General features: G+C 43.5%; 1 protein-coding gene across 2 annotated transcripts in view; it reads left to right on the top strand.

Moving 5' to 3' along the window:
* Positions 1-16,219, top strand: part of PCYT1B (phosphate cytidylyltransferase 1B, choline) — a gene marked incomplete at both ends in the record, with an annotated part of 160,957 nt that overhangs the window by 16,357 nt on the left and 128,381 nt on the right. Inside the window, one exon of one of the 2 annotated variants that reach the window (XM_082681040.1) lies at positions 10,492-10,608. The exons of the other annotated variant lie outside the window; for it this stretch is intronic. Coding sequence (XP_082537166.1) covers positions 10,492-10,608 — 117 coding nt within the window. Of the gene's footprint in view, positions 1-10,491; positions 10,609-16,219 lie in introns of those variants that run through there. 2 annotated transcript variants of the gene reach the window in all.

Raw genomic sequence — 16,219 nt, 5'->3', positions numbered from 1 at the left:
CAGTTTCACCCTACAACAGTGTTACTTAAAATGTGGGCCTCAGGCAATACCTGTGAGCTGATGGAACATCAAATTGACTCGCCCTACCCAGGCCTACTGAATTAGAGTCTCTGGGAATGGGGCCCAGCAAACTGTAGTTTAACAAGTTCTCCAGGTGATTCTTATGCACATTAAAGTTTGAGGACATATGCTCTACAAGAATTGACTTCAGGGTAGGACAGGAATAAAGACACAGATGTAGAGAATGGACTTGAGGACGTGGGGAGGGGGAAGGGCAAGCTGGGACGAAGTGAGACAGTGGCATGGACATATATACACTACCAAATGTAAAATAGATAGCTAGTGGGAAGCAGCTGCATAGCACAGGGAGATCAGCTCGGTGCTTTGTGACCACCTAGAGGCGTGGGATAGGGAGGGTGGGAGGGAGACACAAGAGGGAGGAGATTTGGGGATATATGTATACGTATAGCTGATTCACTTTGTTATACAGCAGAAACTAGCACAACATTGTAAAGCAATTATACTCCAATAAAGGTGTTAAAAAACATTGACTTCAGAGCCTAGCTTTGGGTCACCTTCCTCACTTAAGATCCCTAGCCCTTCAGGAATTTTTTGCCAAAGTAAACCACCCCTCTGTTCTTATGGGATATCATCAGAGGGCACAGTCATCATTGAGGGTTATTGATTGATAGTTTGATAGGTGAATGATACGTCTTTGGATCCAAAAATTCCAATATAATTGCTTTTCATAAGTGGCCTTATAAAGCTGCCACGATGAAAATTTCAAAAGAATTACTCCAAAAATGTTTTGAGCAATGGTGGTGTTATATGTGCTAGGGACTGCCATGGTTTAATGCTAATGGTTTTGCTCCTATTAAGTTCTTACGGTTGAATGGTGTGGTGAGGTTATCCAGACTATTTTGCAGAAATAAAGGATTATTTTTCTTTGAAAGTGCTTATTCCATGCTTGCTTAGTTGCTTACTCAAGAGAATTTCTTCTTGTAGCAAAGATGGGCTTCTGTGGAAGCACACTGACTGTATGTAGTTATGCTCAAGCACCATTAGTGAATCAGTCATTCAACATAGCCTCTCATCCGGCACGTAAGTAGACTAGGTTTAAAATGATTGCTTTTAGACATAATGGTTTTCACATAGCCAGCTTCGTGGGACGCATACACTAATAGGGCTTATTTCTTTCAATGTAAACAAAATAGAGATTCTTGGAAAAAAGAGAGCCTAATAGCTTTGGGGTCAAGACCCATGTCTTAGTAAAGTCTCTCACCATATCTCCTTCACCATAGGGGTTCTCAACTCTTTTTTTTGGTTTTGTAATTTTAGAAGTTCTGATACTGTTCCCAAGGCCAATTAGGCCAGAATATCTAGCGAGTGGGAATGTAGTCTCAGGGGGTTTGAAAGGCCCACCACCGCCAGGTGATTCTAATGCACAACCAAGGCTGAGAACCTTGTGGAGTGAAGCAGAGACAATGAGAAACTTTATTAAGACATGAACTTATACCCCTAAAGTGTTAGGCTCTCTTTTTTCAAGAATAAGATATCTGATATACTTGGGGGCTTTGGAAAGATCAGTTTTCACCAGCACTACCTGATATTATTCAGAGATTTACATTTCACTCACAGAGAAGATAACCTGCTGAGTCTACTTCTGCTTGTATGATGGAGGAAGAGCCCATCTGATGCTACTTTTTGGAAGATTTATTAGAGGATGTGAAGACAACTTGAATGAGTGTTTCAAGATGACATCCTCCATTGGTACCTACTGAATGAGTCAAATATGAGATTTCTAGGGGCTTAATAAAAGGTTTTACCTAGCTAGGTTGTATTATTTAATGTCAAACTAAATGAAAAGCTTTAGACAAGTAGACTCTCCAAAGAGAGCAAGCCAAGCAGGGTATGGGAAATGAGCTGCAGAGGCAACATATGATGAGCAGGGGCTTTGAAGTCCAACAGACCTGAGTTTGAAACTCAGCTCTGCCATTGATCAGCTCCATGACTTTGGGTAAATTACTTAACCTCTCTAATCACGGATTCTTTTCTGCAAACCTGGCATAGTGCCTGTGCTTGACACAGAGTAGGGTTTCACAAATTACGAAGTATTAAAATTACAGGGAATGTATTGTTCGAATATCTGGAGATGAGATACCAGGTCCAGCTCATGCTAAGGAAGGTGTGGTATTCAGAATAATGCCCCCCCTCAATATGTCCACATCCTAATTCCCAGAACCTGGGAAATATGTTACTTTACATGGCAAAAGGGATTTTACAGATGTAATTAGGTTCAAGATCTTGCAATGGGAGTGAGTATCCTGGATTACCCAGGTGGGCCCAGTGTCATCACAAGGGTCTTTTCAAGAGAAAGAGGCAGGCAGGAGTGTTAGAGAAGATACGACTCCTGAAGCAGAGGCTGGAGTGGTGCAATTGCTGTTTTTGAGATGGAAGGAAGAGGGTTGTGAGCCACGCAATGCAGGCAGCTCTAGCAGCTGGAAAAAGCCTCCTCTAGAGGCTCCAGAAGAAATGCAGTCTTGCTGATACATTGGTTTTAGTCCACTGAGATCCCTTTCAGACTTCTGACCTCCAGAACTTTAAGATAATAAATGTGTGTTATTTTAAGCCACTACGTTTGAGGTAAATTGTTACAGCAGCAATAGGAAACTAATACAGAAGATTAAACCAAATCTCTCTTTGAGCTTTCAAAGATACCAAGGACAGATTTTGCAAGATGAAGATTTCACTTTGGAGTCCAGGCCATTCAAATCAATTCGTATGAAGTCCAAGGACTGTAATAATAGTTTACTTGTAAATGAATTTATCTATTCTGGCATCGGATGGTCTTGATTCTTCACTTGTCAGTCAAGCACATTTGTAGCACGTTCAGAAGGCCCCTGACACAATCCTCAAGACCCTGCAGTATTTGCTGCAGTACTGAGAAACTGCCTGGTGGGAAAGCAAGAAGGAAGAAAACTGGTAATGGCAGATCAATAACCAAGAAAGACAGCCCTTGGGGATTATCAGGAGAAGTGGTGATTTGGTCAACTATTCTGGAGGACAATTTGACAATAGCATCCAAAAAAAACGTATATAAAGCCTTAAAAATGCAAGTCCTCTGACTCAGCAATTCTACTTGTAGGAAAATGTATCCTAGGGGAAAAAGCTGGATTAGTATGCATATTTACCTGCTTAAAATGTCCTTTCATGGAACACTTGGGGAGACTCAAGGGAGACAGCAGTACATCCACTTACATTGGATAATTAAAAGTGGCAGGTGTTTGTACTGGCCATAGCTTGGTCTGCATGTGAATCTGGTTAGATTAACCTCGAAGGTCCCCAAGCCATCTTTGCTACATTTGATCTCTTTTACGAAAATCACTGAAACGGCGATTGTGACTAACAGTTCCAATGTTAAATTGGTGTCTGCCCTTGAACACTTATTATAAACTATCATCCAATTTTGTGACTTAAATAAATTAAAATTTTTATATGTCTGTAATTGAGCACTTAAGTGTTGAGAATTACCTATATTCTTACCCACTGACATTCAGATAATATATTTGTCATGCAAAAGCTGTGATTCCAAATTATGTTCAAATCCAAGTGAGGAATCTTTATTCATTTTTTTTTCTGTTGTGTTATCTGTTTTGGCGGTATGTCTGGACCCAAATTGCATCAAGGAGGGACCAAAATTTACACAACATTCTTGAGTATGATGGCGGCTGCATTTGAAGTTTTGATTAAACTGCTCTACATGTGTGATTATTACTTGTAAACAGATGATTAGATATTAATTAGACAATAAGTGATTGTAAAGCACTTAGAAAATAAAAGTGTTTATAAATACCACCAAGTAATAGCAACAGTAATTCTTTACTAACTACACAGCTGCTAATGTCAATAAGAATGATTTATTCTAGCTAAATATGCAAAAAAGCTGCTATCTATCTGTTTTGCTACAGCAAAACAAAATATATCATATTTACAAGTGATTTTACATCAGTGTTTAGATAAATACATCTCATTTTGATAAAAATAACGTATCTCTTTTAGGACCTTCTCAAACACAGGTACAACCATTGTGGCATGGTGTCTTTGAGTGCTAAGAACTGAAGCTCCTTCCTGCTCATCTCTCTGACTTATGTCAAATATTCATTTCTTTAAAATATAAGATGTAGGGCTTCCCTGGTGGCGCAGTGGTTGAGAGTCCACCTGCCGATGCAGGGGATTTGGGTTCGTGCCCCGGTCCGGGAGGATCCCACATGCCGCCCAGCGGCTGGGCCCGTGAGCCATGGCCGCTGAGCCTGCGCGTCCGGAGCCTGTGCTCCGCAACGGGAGAGGCCACAGCAGTGAAAGACCTGCATACCGCAAAAAAAAAAAAAATAAAATAAAATATATATATATATATATATAAAGATGTAAGGTGACATTTTGTGAATGGCATTTTCATTCATGCAGTAGTTTTGTCATGTTGTGTCTGTGCAGTAGCTCCCCAGCACCTTAAAACTGTGTGTAACAGACTCAGTAAATGTTGGTCAGATGGATGAGGAAAAGTCAATTCTTTTTTGGTTATTCTAGAAGCTGGTAAAAGAAGAAAATCCATGTCAAGAATAAAATAAAGCACTTTCTATCTTCTTGATTTTGTTTTTCAAAAAAAGTTTTGGGGCTTCCCTGGTGGCACAGTGGTTGAGAGTCCGCCTGCCGATGCAGGGGACACGGGTTCGTGCCCCGGTCCGGGAAGATCCCACATGCCGCGGAGCAGCTGGGCCCGTGAGCCATGGCCGCTGAGCCTGCGCGTCCGGAGCCTGTGCTCCGCAACGGGAGAGGCCACAGCAGTGAGAGGCCCGCGTACCACAAAAAAAAAAAAAAAAAAAAAGTTTTGAAACTGACTGCTTTTTAGGTCCAATCATTATTTTTACCCCAATGGCCTTTATGGGTCATGGACCTGTATCAGCCTCACTCTTGACTCACTGGTGAATTTGGCAATGCATGTGTTTGACTTTCTGTCGTAAGTAAACTCAAGCACCTACAATGAGTCCAGGTCCGTGGTTTCAGAGACATGAAATGAACTGAACGAATACAAGTGAAGAGTGCTTCATGTTACATGAGTTCAATAGAAAAGGGGTGGAGTGGTTATTTTGGATGATGAGATACTCATGAGTTAGCTCATCAACCTTGTTAACAAGGCAAATCTGAGTGAGGCAGTGTAGTTTGGTGGAAAACAGAGTTGAACTTTGATTCAGGAGACCTGGATTCAAGTGACACTTCTGCCACTTACTCTGTGATCTTGCTCAAGTTACTTAACCTCTCTGAATCTGTTTGCTCATTTGAAAACTTTCAGTATTAAAACTTATCAATCCCAGAACACTATTATGATATAATTCAATGTGTAAAAGAACTAAGTGAGGGGTGAAATGCTTTACCCTGAAAAAAATTTTTATTACGATAATTTCTCTGGAGTGGGTGAAAAGGAATTATTCATGGGTTTCATTACTCAGATGGTGAACTTTTTTTCTGGACTGTGTCAGGTTTTAGGCCCAAACCGTAAACCACGTGTAGAAAACTGGGGAACTGGCTCAAAATAGAGCCAGAAAATTAAAAGAATTCCACAGAAGGTCAGTGGTTTCCGGGAAACCTTTGTCATCTTTGTCTTCTTCTTTCCACGTCCTTTCCTTCTTTGTAATAAATTCGTTATCTGGTAAACCTGAGGTGCTGAGGAAAAAGAATAAAAAGAAAAAAGGAAACATGGAATAAATAGCGGACTCAGGAGTGCTGGTAAGGGGAAAGGATTTGGAATGAAGGAGGTTTACATACGGACTTCTTGATAAATATTAAGAGCAGTATAAAGTATGCAGGGACATGCAAACTAGAAGTAAATAATTTAAAATTTTCAGTACGGGGCTTCCCTGGTGGCGCAGTGGTTGAGAGTCCGCCTGCCGATGCAGGGGACACGTGTTCGTGCCCCGGTCCGGGAAGATCCCACATGCCGCGGAGCGGCTGGGCCCGTGAGTCATGGCCGCTGAGCCTGTGCGTCCGGAGCCTGTGCTCCACAAAGGGAGAGGCCACAACAGTGAGAGGCCCGCGTACCGTGAAAAAAAAAAAAAGAGAAAGCTTAAATGTAATGCCTGCTTTTAAAAAAATAAACAGATATACGATGTTATGACATTTTTATCCACGTGTGATGAGGACATGAAAGGTATTTGCCGTAAGAAATAGATCATATTAGAACTTTATGATGGGGCACTGAAATGCTGTTAGTTGGAGATCCTCCAGATGCAGATGCAGACCCTGAGACAAGAATTCAAGTTCAAGTTAATTTGGGAGGTGAGTCCAGGAAACACCCACAGGAGTGTGGGCAAGGGAGACAAAGAAAAGAAGGCAGCCAATACAATTCGGGGCGCTCTGTCAAGCCAGCTAACACCATGGGAAATTGAATTTAATCCCACTGGGGAACTCTGGGAGTCAGTGTAGAACAGTGTAGATTCAATGATCCCACTTGAGGACTGAGGGCAGTGCGGTATTTGTACATTCACTCCTCTCAGTCATTGCTTGAGAGCTCTTGGGGGTGTGGGCTGTACCTTTTCTGGCCCGTCAGCCCTGTCTCAACGGTATTGTTGGGGAGAGGGGGCAGGGCTTTCGGTGGCCTGAGAAAGCCCTCAGGCAGAGATGCAGGTGCTGGCCATTGGCAGCCAGCGGGCAGGTGTTGACGAAAATGGTAAGGCCTGAGGGGATCAGGGAAAGCTCAGTTTCTGCTCTATTATTTTAGTTCTTCCCTGCAGATATTTGGTAAGAGTATTCCCCATAATTTGATGTTGAAGTGAAGACCGCTTGGGGGAAGAATGATATCATTTGTAGGTCTCTTCCAAGCTGAAGCAAAGGTCCCTATGACTCGGTTTCCTCATCTGATCAGCTGTTGAGGGGGTTACAGGTAGCACACGGTAAGTACCTAGCATAGTACTCAGAGCAGAAGATACTTGATAAACGGTAGAGAGAAAGATGGTGGTGCTTGTGAGGGGCAGCGCTGATCTAACAAGTTCTCATGAAGCCGTACCCTACTTGTAGAGGTTACAAGACTCAAGAGCCCTGTCCCCAAAAGTTCCCTGGGGGTTTTCTGAGCAGCCTGCCTCCAACACGTTCCCTCTGCTTCTGCTACCTGGAGATAGGACTCCCCCAGTTTCAGCTTTCTTTTTCCTCCACTGAGCCCCTGCACCTTTCTATTCTCTCACATGCTAACCTCTGCCTGCCTCATCCCCACCCCGTATCCAGCCCTTGATTCCTTTGGGGAGAAAGGGTAATGTTCATTTCCCCCCCAACTATCAGGGTAATAGATGCTTATTTTAAAATACTTGTTATAGACCTGAAAATATAAAAAAGAAATCAAAATCCCCCATAATCCCACCATTTAAAGATGTTACTTAACATCCTGATGTATTTCCCTCCAGTGCTCTTTTCTAGGCATGTACATATCCCATAATCAGGATTATTTTTCAGAATCGTATTCTGTGGCCTGCTTTTCTCACCTGACACAATGTTAATATGTTCCCCTAGCATTAGATTTTCTTCAAAAACGTGACTCCTAATGCATGTATAATACTATATGGATGTATTTAATTTTTATTTTAACCACTTCTCCTATTGCTGTAAATTGTATCTTTTTTTTTTTTTTTTTTTGCTTCTTGTAAATAAGTCTGCATTAGCATCTTTGTATGTAATTATTTGTGAGCTTCTGGTTGTTTCTTTGGGGATAAATTCCCGAGGGAAAGCCCTGGGTCAAAGGGTATGAACTCTCTAAAGGCTGTAGCGTGTACTGACAAATGTCCTCCATGGAGGTTTTTTTTATAACAATGTTAACATTGTGTATAGATTTGTGTAACCATTACCATAATCAGGATACAGAACAATTCCATCACCCCAGTAACCCCTCTTCTCCTATCCCTTTATAGTCACCCCCCCATATAACCCCTAGAGGGTTATGGAATACTTAATTCCATATTGTGTAATTAACTGGTCATTCTTAATCATCTTAATAGCATTACAAAGCCCCCAAGTTTAAATAACCCATTCAGGTATTATTAAGAATTTCCTGAATCAGGTTGCAAGAGCAGCCAAGACTGATCCCCAGAGTGGGTGAATCTGGTAAGGACCCCTCAGAGTGGTGCCTTAAAGAGCTTATTTCTCCCCATTAGGACTGTGAGAGTCAACCACTGGGCTGTGGGGAGAGGGCGATGAGAAGCCAAGACAAGGCTGGGGTAGGATTAGTGGGAATGGAGTTACTTATAGAGCTGACCCTCAAGTCAGTTAGAGGTCTAAATTTTGAGGTGTAAGGACTTGGGCTGATTATGTGTCAGGTACGACTTGGATTTAGCACATAATGTCACTGATGGTTAAAGGTCTGATTTAGGTGACACAATGAAGATGCTCAGGCAGAGACAGCATCTTGTTTCGTTGAGATGGGGTGTGGGGGGAGAAGGGGGCATCTGCCCACTTTGACACAGCAAAGGCTGGAGGTGGGGGATAAGGGCACAGTCTAGGCTCTTGGGCAAGAGGGGTTTGCAAGGACCCCACTAGCCATCAGGACGCTGCTAAATAGGAACAGGTGAGCATCCCATTCTAGAGAGGGAATTAGAGGACCAATTAGGAACCAGGCTCGGTGGCCCAGAACACAGTGGGGGTTAGGGGGTGAGGTCTTTCCAACGGATCATGAACAGCCAAAAATAAATAAATAAAATAAGTAAATTTATTTTTTAAAAAAAGAAATGCAAATTCCGGCCCTATCCCAGACCTACTGAGCCAGGTCTTGAGGGATGAATAATTTACATTTTCAACAAGTTCTCGGGTGACGCTGATGTTGGTGTGGCTGGTCCTGGAGCATACTTGGATGAAAACCACTGCTATAGATTAAAATGAAAGATTTAGAAGCCCAGGGACTTGTCTTAAGAGGATTTCTACCTAGATGTTTTTTCTGTCACTACACCTGCTGCATCCCCCCTGCCCCGCCAAGCCCGCATCCTTCCAATCCCAGCTCCGCTGCTTATGAGTTTGAGGCCCTGAGCAATTACTGTAAATTTCAATTTTCTCACCTGTAAATGGGGATAATGATAAGATTGACCTCTTTGGGTTGTTATGAAGATTAAACAATATCTAGGTGAAGTACCTAGCACTGTGCCTGTGCTTAATAAATGCTAGCAATTACCATGATTTTTTTTTTTTTTTGGCCAAGCCGCGTGGCTGTGGGATTTTAGTTCCCCAATCAGGGATGGAACCCGGACCCTCAGTAGTGAGAGCGTGGAGTCCTAACTATGGACTGCCAGGGAATTCCCAAGGCGTGATTTTTATTAATGTTATTTAAAGTGTGATATTTCACTAGAACGAATACCTTTGTGAGTTCTTTTCTTTGGGTGTGTGTCTCCAGAACGCCCTCTTATAAATGGTGGCTATTCCTGGACGATTTAGACGTTAAGGCACATCATCTTTAATACCCCATCTGTGATGTTTCTGTGATTGCCATGAGCATTTCGCTGAGAGCAGGGTGCTTAGGAAATGGGAGCACGGGAATAATAGACCAGCATAAGGAACGGTGTATGGAAGCGCAGACAACAGCAAGAGCTCATTGAGGAAACTCAGAATAGCTGGGGAGGAGGAGGAATGGCCGAGGGAGGAAGTAATTGGGGAGGGCAGTCAGAGGTGGGAGGCAGGTTTTCGAAGACAATCTACCTCCTTCGAAGTTCCTCTCAGGGCAGCCCCAGGGGTAAGCGCCAGCGCTACACCAGGCCTCAGAGGATCTGCCATTGCTCTTGTTGCAGTCAAGGGGGTGAACACTCAGGTGCTCTCAATGAATGCCGTGAGAGGCCCTCCGAGGCCAGGTGGCAATTGTGGGCACAGGGAGTTTGGGCTCAAAAGTGGTTTTGTCTTCAGGGTGACTCCTATTTGGCAAAATTCTGACTACAGCACAGCAAACATGTCAGGGACTTGGTCTTTTTTAGTGGAGGTCTGCTATGTTCTGTCTCGAGGCGTCCTGGGCATGTCAGGACGCGGTTTTTCCTTATCTGGGTAGCGCAGCCGGGGTCCCTAGCCCAGAATGGACCTTTGCAACTGAATTAAACAGGAGAAACAAAAGCAGCAAGTTCGGGCCCCCAGGGCACGGCCCGCCAGCCAATGGGGCCCGGCCGCTCTCCGGCGGAGTGGTACTATTACGACAGTAGCCAACCAGCGCGCTCCATGCAAATGAGGTACTGTATCCCGCACCCGCAGCTCCTGTGCTGTCTGGTTGTTATAGTGATAAACTGAGGCCTTGCCTCTTGGGTTCTTGGAGAAGGAAAGTGGTGGGGGTGGAGGATAACCTCTTTACTTCCCCCTGGGAAGACAGAAAGAAGGGACGAAGAAGGGGGATGGGTGGGGAAGAGAAAAATACCTGACAAAGAAAACATTCTCTGCCCAGGAGGAGACTCTCAGAGGGTGTAGAACTGGAGGCAGCATTCACTGGCCATGCCAGTACTTACCACTGATGCTGAGTCAGAAACAGGTATCCCAAAATCCCTTTCCAATGAGCCTCCCTCAGAAACCATGGAGGAAATCGAGCACACATGCCCACAGCCTCGACTGGTAAGTAAAGACAAAGGATGCAAATGTATGCGTGGCTATGGCACAAAAGAGTTTCAGCGAGGAACTCTTTTATGCGCCCGCAGCCACCGAGGAAAGCGATGCTTAGAGGATTTTCATGTAAATGAGAATAGAGCTACCGCCTAATCCTTCTCAGCTGTTTATACTTAGCTTCTGTAACCGAGCGCTGCTCTCAGCTTACAAAGCATTATTGTATTGGCTGGGTAGGAAACGGGCTGCTTGGGCTATGCTGTGTTTTTGTGCCTTGGGAGGAGGGGATGGGCTTTTATCTTTTAGGTGTATTCTCATCTAAAGATACAGATCCTGTGGTACAATTTAAAAATGGCATTCTCTTCACAAAGCTTGAGACGAGTCCGTTGTTAAGTTCTAAATTTTAGGTAAGGAATGATTCTGTCCTCAACTAATTTTGGTGCCTAATGTCAGTTTTTGAAAAATGAAAACGACATGGAAGCCAAACTTCCCCATTCGTTTGAAAATTTCAAAATAAATAAGTAAAAGGGTTCCTCGGCGATGTGTTTAGAAATAATGTGCATCTTAAATGAATTGTAAACATTTCCGGAGCGTGCTGTGAGGGTTTCTCTTCAGGTAGTGGGAACCTGGAGCAGCTATATTTACTTGGAAAGGGGCTGCATGCCTTTCATAATGAAAGTGTGGAAACGGGCACTCAGAGCTTCCTTGCATCTCAGTTACTGGTATCCCAAATTTCATCAGCTTCTCCACCACTGGTCATGATTCCTTAAGTAAATGTGGAAGGTGGTTCTCAAACACCTCAACGTGTATCCTCAAGGAATCAAAAACACCAAATGGGTGGTGGATTTTCTGTGGCCTGAAGTCTTCGGGAACTTGGGGAGACCTCTCTTTGGACCCTCAAATCCAAGCGACATACTACTTAGAGCTACTCTCTCTCTAGCGATTTCCCTCGAGTTAAAAGGTGCAATATTTTGATTGACTGTGGAGTTTGACCCTGGGAAGAGGTTTTTTTAAAAAAGGATTTTGTGATGTAGCATTTTCTGTGAACTCCCAAAATGAGGGCTCACAGATTTCAAGGCCAGTCCATCATGTAAGTGTTATTTCTTCATAAGGGTTAATGAGGATTCAAAGGGAGACTTAGGACAATTTTGTAAAACATGAAAACCAAGAAAGTTACATTAGAGCACCTAGGGCTATTGTTCACTGTGTTTCTATTTTTAAAGATATATTTTCTTAGGGAAGTTTGATATTAACTGCTCCCCAGCGCTTAAGCCGCTTGCTGAACAACATACACAGTGTAGTACCTGTTTCTGATGGGATACAAACCATCCCCATAAGTTTGTTACCAAGGGATTCCTTTGAGCCACTGAACAACTCTTGCGGGCCTCTCACTGTTGTGGCCTCTGCTGTTGCGGAGCATAGGCTCCGGACGCGCAGGCTCAGCGGCCATGGCTCACCGGCCCAGCCGCTCCACGGCACGTGGGATCTTCCCAGACCGGGGCACGAACCCGTGTCCCCTACATCGGCAGGCGGACTCTCAACCACTGCGCCACCAGGGAAGCCCCACTAAACAACTCTTGATTAAGCACTGCAAAACAACAACAACAACAAACTGACCATTAAAAGCTTGTTATGAGATCACCCAGAATATATATATATTTTTTTAAATAAATTTATTTATTTATTTTTGGCTGCATTGGGTCTTTGTTTCTGCGCACGGGCTTTCTCTAGTTGCGGCGAGCGGGTGCTTCTCTTGTTGAAGAACACGGGCTCTAGGCATGCAGGATTCATTAGTTGTGGCACGCAGGCTCAGTAGTTGTGGCACACAGACTTAGTTGCTCTGCAGCATGTGGGATCTTCCCAGACCAGGGCTTGAACCTGTCTCCCTTGCATTGGCAGACAGATTCTTAACCACTGTGCCACCAGGGAAGTCCATCACCCAGAATATATTTTTTAAAGTTAAACTCAGTGTTCAGATTTGCATCACACAACTTCCTGACAGGTCAAGGGCAGGGGAGAGGGCAGCGTCTGGTTCCTGTTTGTGTATCATTTCAGTCTCTGGTGCCTACTTCTTTTCCTTCCCTTTTTGCCTTTTAGCTATTCTGCTCCTTGGTTGCTTCTGCCTGAGAGGGTGGGCAGAGGAAATCAAGGAAAGGAAGAAAGTTCAAGTACTTTCTACTTTCACTTGTGACAGCTCATCCTGGAGGTTAACTCCCAGGAACCATACAAAGCTGGCAGTGTTACACCTCCACCTCCCTGCCAGTTTAGAAATGAGGAAACTGAAGTTCAGAGAGGGTAAGCGACTTCTCCAAAGCCACATTGCTTTGAAGGCTGTAGCGCTGGGATTTGAACACAGAGCTCTATACCTGCAGAGTGGAAGACCTTTCTCCTGCAACACACCTTTAAGTGAGATACATTCTTTTTCCATCTTTTTGGCAGTTCTGGCTTAAAATGTGTGTGTGTGTGTTTGTGTGTGTGTGTGTGAGTGTGTGAAGGATGTACAGAATTTGAACTGTTAAAGTGATTGCTTTGATCTACCTTTTATAAAAATTTCCCATGTTGTCCATCATTATTGTGGTCTATTGAAAATTGTTTCTGTTTAAATAGGTGCTGCAACCACTTTATAAACCACTAGTAAGTTTTTTGAAGCACCTTTTCTCTTATCAGCAAAATTGGGTCATTGTGGGGTTTTATTCTAAATTTAGATCTACACTTAATAATGAAGGCACATATTAACTACCTAGTAACATAGTTTGTTGATGAAGAGAGTGGCAAGTGAAAATATTAAATTAGGATTTCTTTTTATGTTTTTGAGTAGTTTCTGTTGATCTTTAGCTTTGCTAATATCTTCATATTTCAAATCATATAAATTCTGTTTCTCCCAGTACCCAAACATATTGCCCCAAGTCCATCGTGGGTCCCTCAGAGCGTGGCTGCTCTGTTGCTTAACTGACTTTGGAAAGTGCATGGAAGACTTGAGAGATTCCCCTCCAGAGGACAGGCTCCTTCCCCCACGTGTAACCAAACTTGGATTCATAAAGTTTAGAGGAAACAGGACTCAATAACAAAACATTATCTTGAAAAAAAGTAGCATTTACCAGAGTGGTTGTGATTGTATTAGCCGAGGCACGCACTATTTCCCCAAACTCACTCTAACTTTACCTAGAGATATGGAAAAGGACATTTCTGGGTAAATAAAGGGACATAAAGCTTTACTGCAAGTCCCAGAACGTGACTTTATGTCACTGAATGTCACCCTCTGTAAATACGAATTTTATTTAAGTCTCAGCAATCGTGTAAAATGCCCTTTTTTAATGAACCATGCTCTTGATTTAGCCTGGCACTTGAGAAGGTGTGTACAAGTGTCCCTGTCTACATGCATTTATCTATATATTATTTACAGTGAAGGCTGTTTATTGTGATCCGGGTTAGCTCTGCCCACAGTGATCGAGTACATACTACGTGCTGAGCTCTGAGCCCTGTGGTACTTTGTGATCCAGAGATTCTAGAAGAGACTGGCACACAAACAGATTGCTTTCATACAGGTTGAGAAGGACACAGCCTGCAAAGGGGTGTGTTCCCAGGTGCAGTGGGGGCAGAAAGGAGAGAGCGGTGAACTCCTTGACAGCGAGTCCACGTTTGCCAGCGTGATGTTGAGTAGAAACCTGTCTTGTCCTCACCGTATCCCCGGTGTCTAATACAGAGCCTGGCATAGCCCTTTAAGGAAAGGGAGTGGGAAGCTGGCATATCTAAATACACAGGACTTTAAAGCAATCTATACTTTAGACCCTTGTAAGTAGCAAATTGCTAAGGATATTGAGGATACAATGGAATCATGTTCAAGGGGGAACTTTTCTGGAAGGTATACCTGTAGGTTTTCCACCTGCCTTTTTTTTTTTTTTTGCGGTACGTGGGCCTTTCACTGTGGTGGCCTCTCCCGTTGCAGAGCACACACTCCGGACGCGCAGGCTCAGCAGCCATGGCTCACGGGCCCAGCCTATCTGCGGCATGTGGGATCTTCCCGGACCGGGGCACGAACCCATGTCCCCTGCATCGGCAGGCGGACTCTCAACCACTGCGCCACCAGGGAAGCCCTCCACCTGCCTTTTTTTTTGTTGGAAGAAAGAGTAAATAGAATTAAATAACACTGATAAAGAAATTAGAAGAGAAATAGAAAATTGCCTAGGTTTTATGATAGAGCCTTGGTAATGAAAAAGGGCTGGTTCGATATGCTACGTTAGCAGGAGTTCATTTTGGACTTTACTTCAAAGTGGAGCAGTGCCAAGAGACTGCTGTCTTGCAGAAGGTGCATTACGTTCGTTGGGAGGTAGGGCACTCACCCGCTAGTGCTCAAAAAGATGACCAGATTTCCAGAGACATCCTTGGCTTCCTTTACTAGCCTCGCCATCTATTTAGCTACTCAGATAGCATTTTAAAAGCGAGATACTTACTGTGCTACGTCAGTGAAAATAAACAACCATGAGCTTCCTTGGGCATTTACTGTGGTCGACTGGAATTCTGCCCAAGGTTATTATTAGACATCTTCCTGCTGGTCTTGTTCCAAATGCAACATCCATTTCTTGCAGATTGATAATAGTCGGGTATATTGAACATGGGATCAATGAATTCGTTTCTCCCATTCTTTTAAGTTTATTCTTTCACTATCGCTCCAACCCTCCTACTCTAATTTGCTTAATGCTGAACTCCTTATGGAGGATATTAATATAAATCAAATATAAGAAGACAGGTCTGTACTTTGTTTTATTTTGGCATTTGAGCATACAGAAATGGAAAGGGTGTGTCCTCATTCAGGCAGTGAGGGGGATTTAAAGTATTCAGTGACGCAAGGCTTTAGAAGGGAACTGAGAGAAACCTCAGCCCCTGACCAACGATCCACAGTTAGCCAGCTGCTTAGAAACTTCCACACACAGCAAGGCACCAGGTGCTGTGGAGAGAAATAAAAGAAATAATCCAGAGCCCCTGCCCTTGAATATCGTTTTCATTTAACAGGAGGCAGTGGTTTGGTAGGTGGAAGCATGCCAGGATGCTGAAATCCCTTAAGAGAGCTATTTTTTTAATAAGTTTGGCTTTAATATATTGGGCTTTCTACAGCATTTAAGCTATATTTTATCCATTGAGCAGAAGTACCTCACAGCAGGGGGACTTCCCTGGTGGTCCACTGGGTAAGACTCCGCGCTCCCAATGCAGGGGGACTGGTTTCGATCCCTGATCGGGGAACTAGATCCCACATTGATCATGCATGCCGCAACTAGGAGTCCGCATGCTGCAACTGAAAGATCCCGCAACTAAGACCTGGCACAGCCAAAAAAAAAAAAAAAGCACATCACAGCAGGGAGTACTGCATTATCCTGATCCCCAAGTTAAGACAAGTCCCTGCATTTGAAGAAGAGATGCAGCTTGCTGATCCTCAAACATTTTTGGATATGGAAAGGATCAGTCTATTTTTGAGGGGATCTTAAGCCCTCAGCTGTGAGTGGCACACTCCAGCTGCTACAGTAACGCTGTCCAGTGGAAATACAATGTAATTTAAATTTTTCTAGTAGCCACAATTTAAAACGTTTTTCTAAAAGGTGAAATTATTTTCAATAATACATTTAATTTA

Source organism: Grampus griseus (genome assembly GCF_964374135.1).
Source record: "Grampus griseus genome assembly, chromosome: X".
Lineage (NCBI taxonomy): Eukaryota > Metazoa > Chordata > Mammalia > Artiodactyla > Delphinidae > Grampus > Grampus griseus.
The sequence above is the reverse complement of the archived record's forward strand: the minus strand, read 5'-3'. Positions and strand labels throughout refer to the sequence as shown.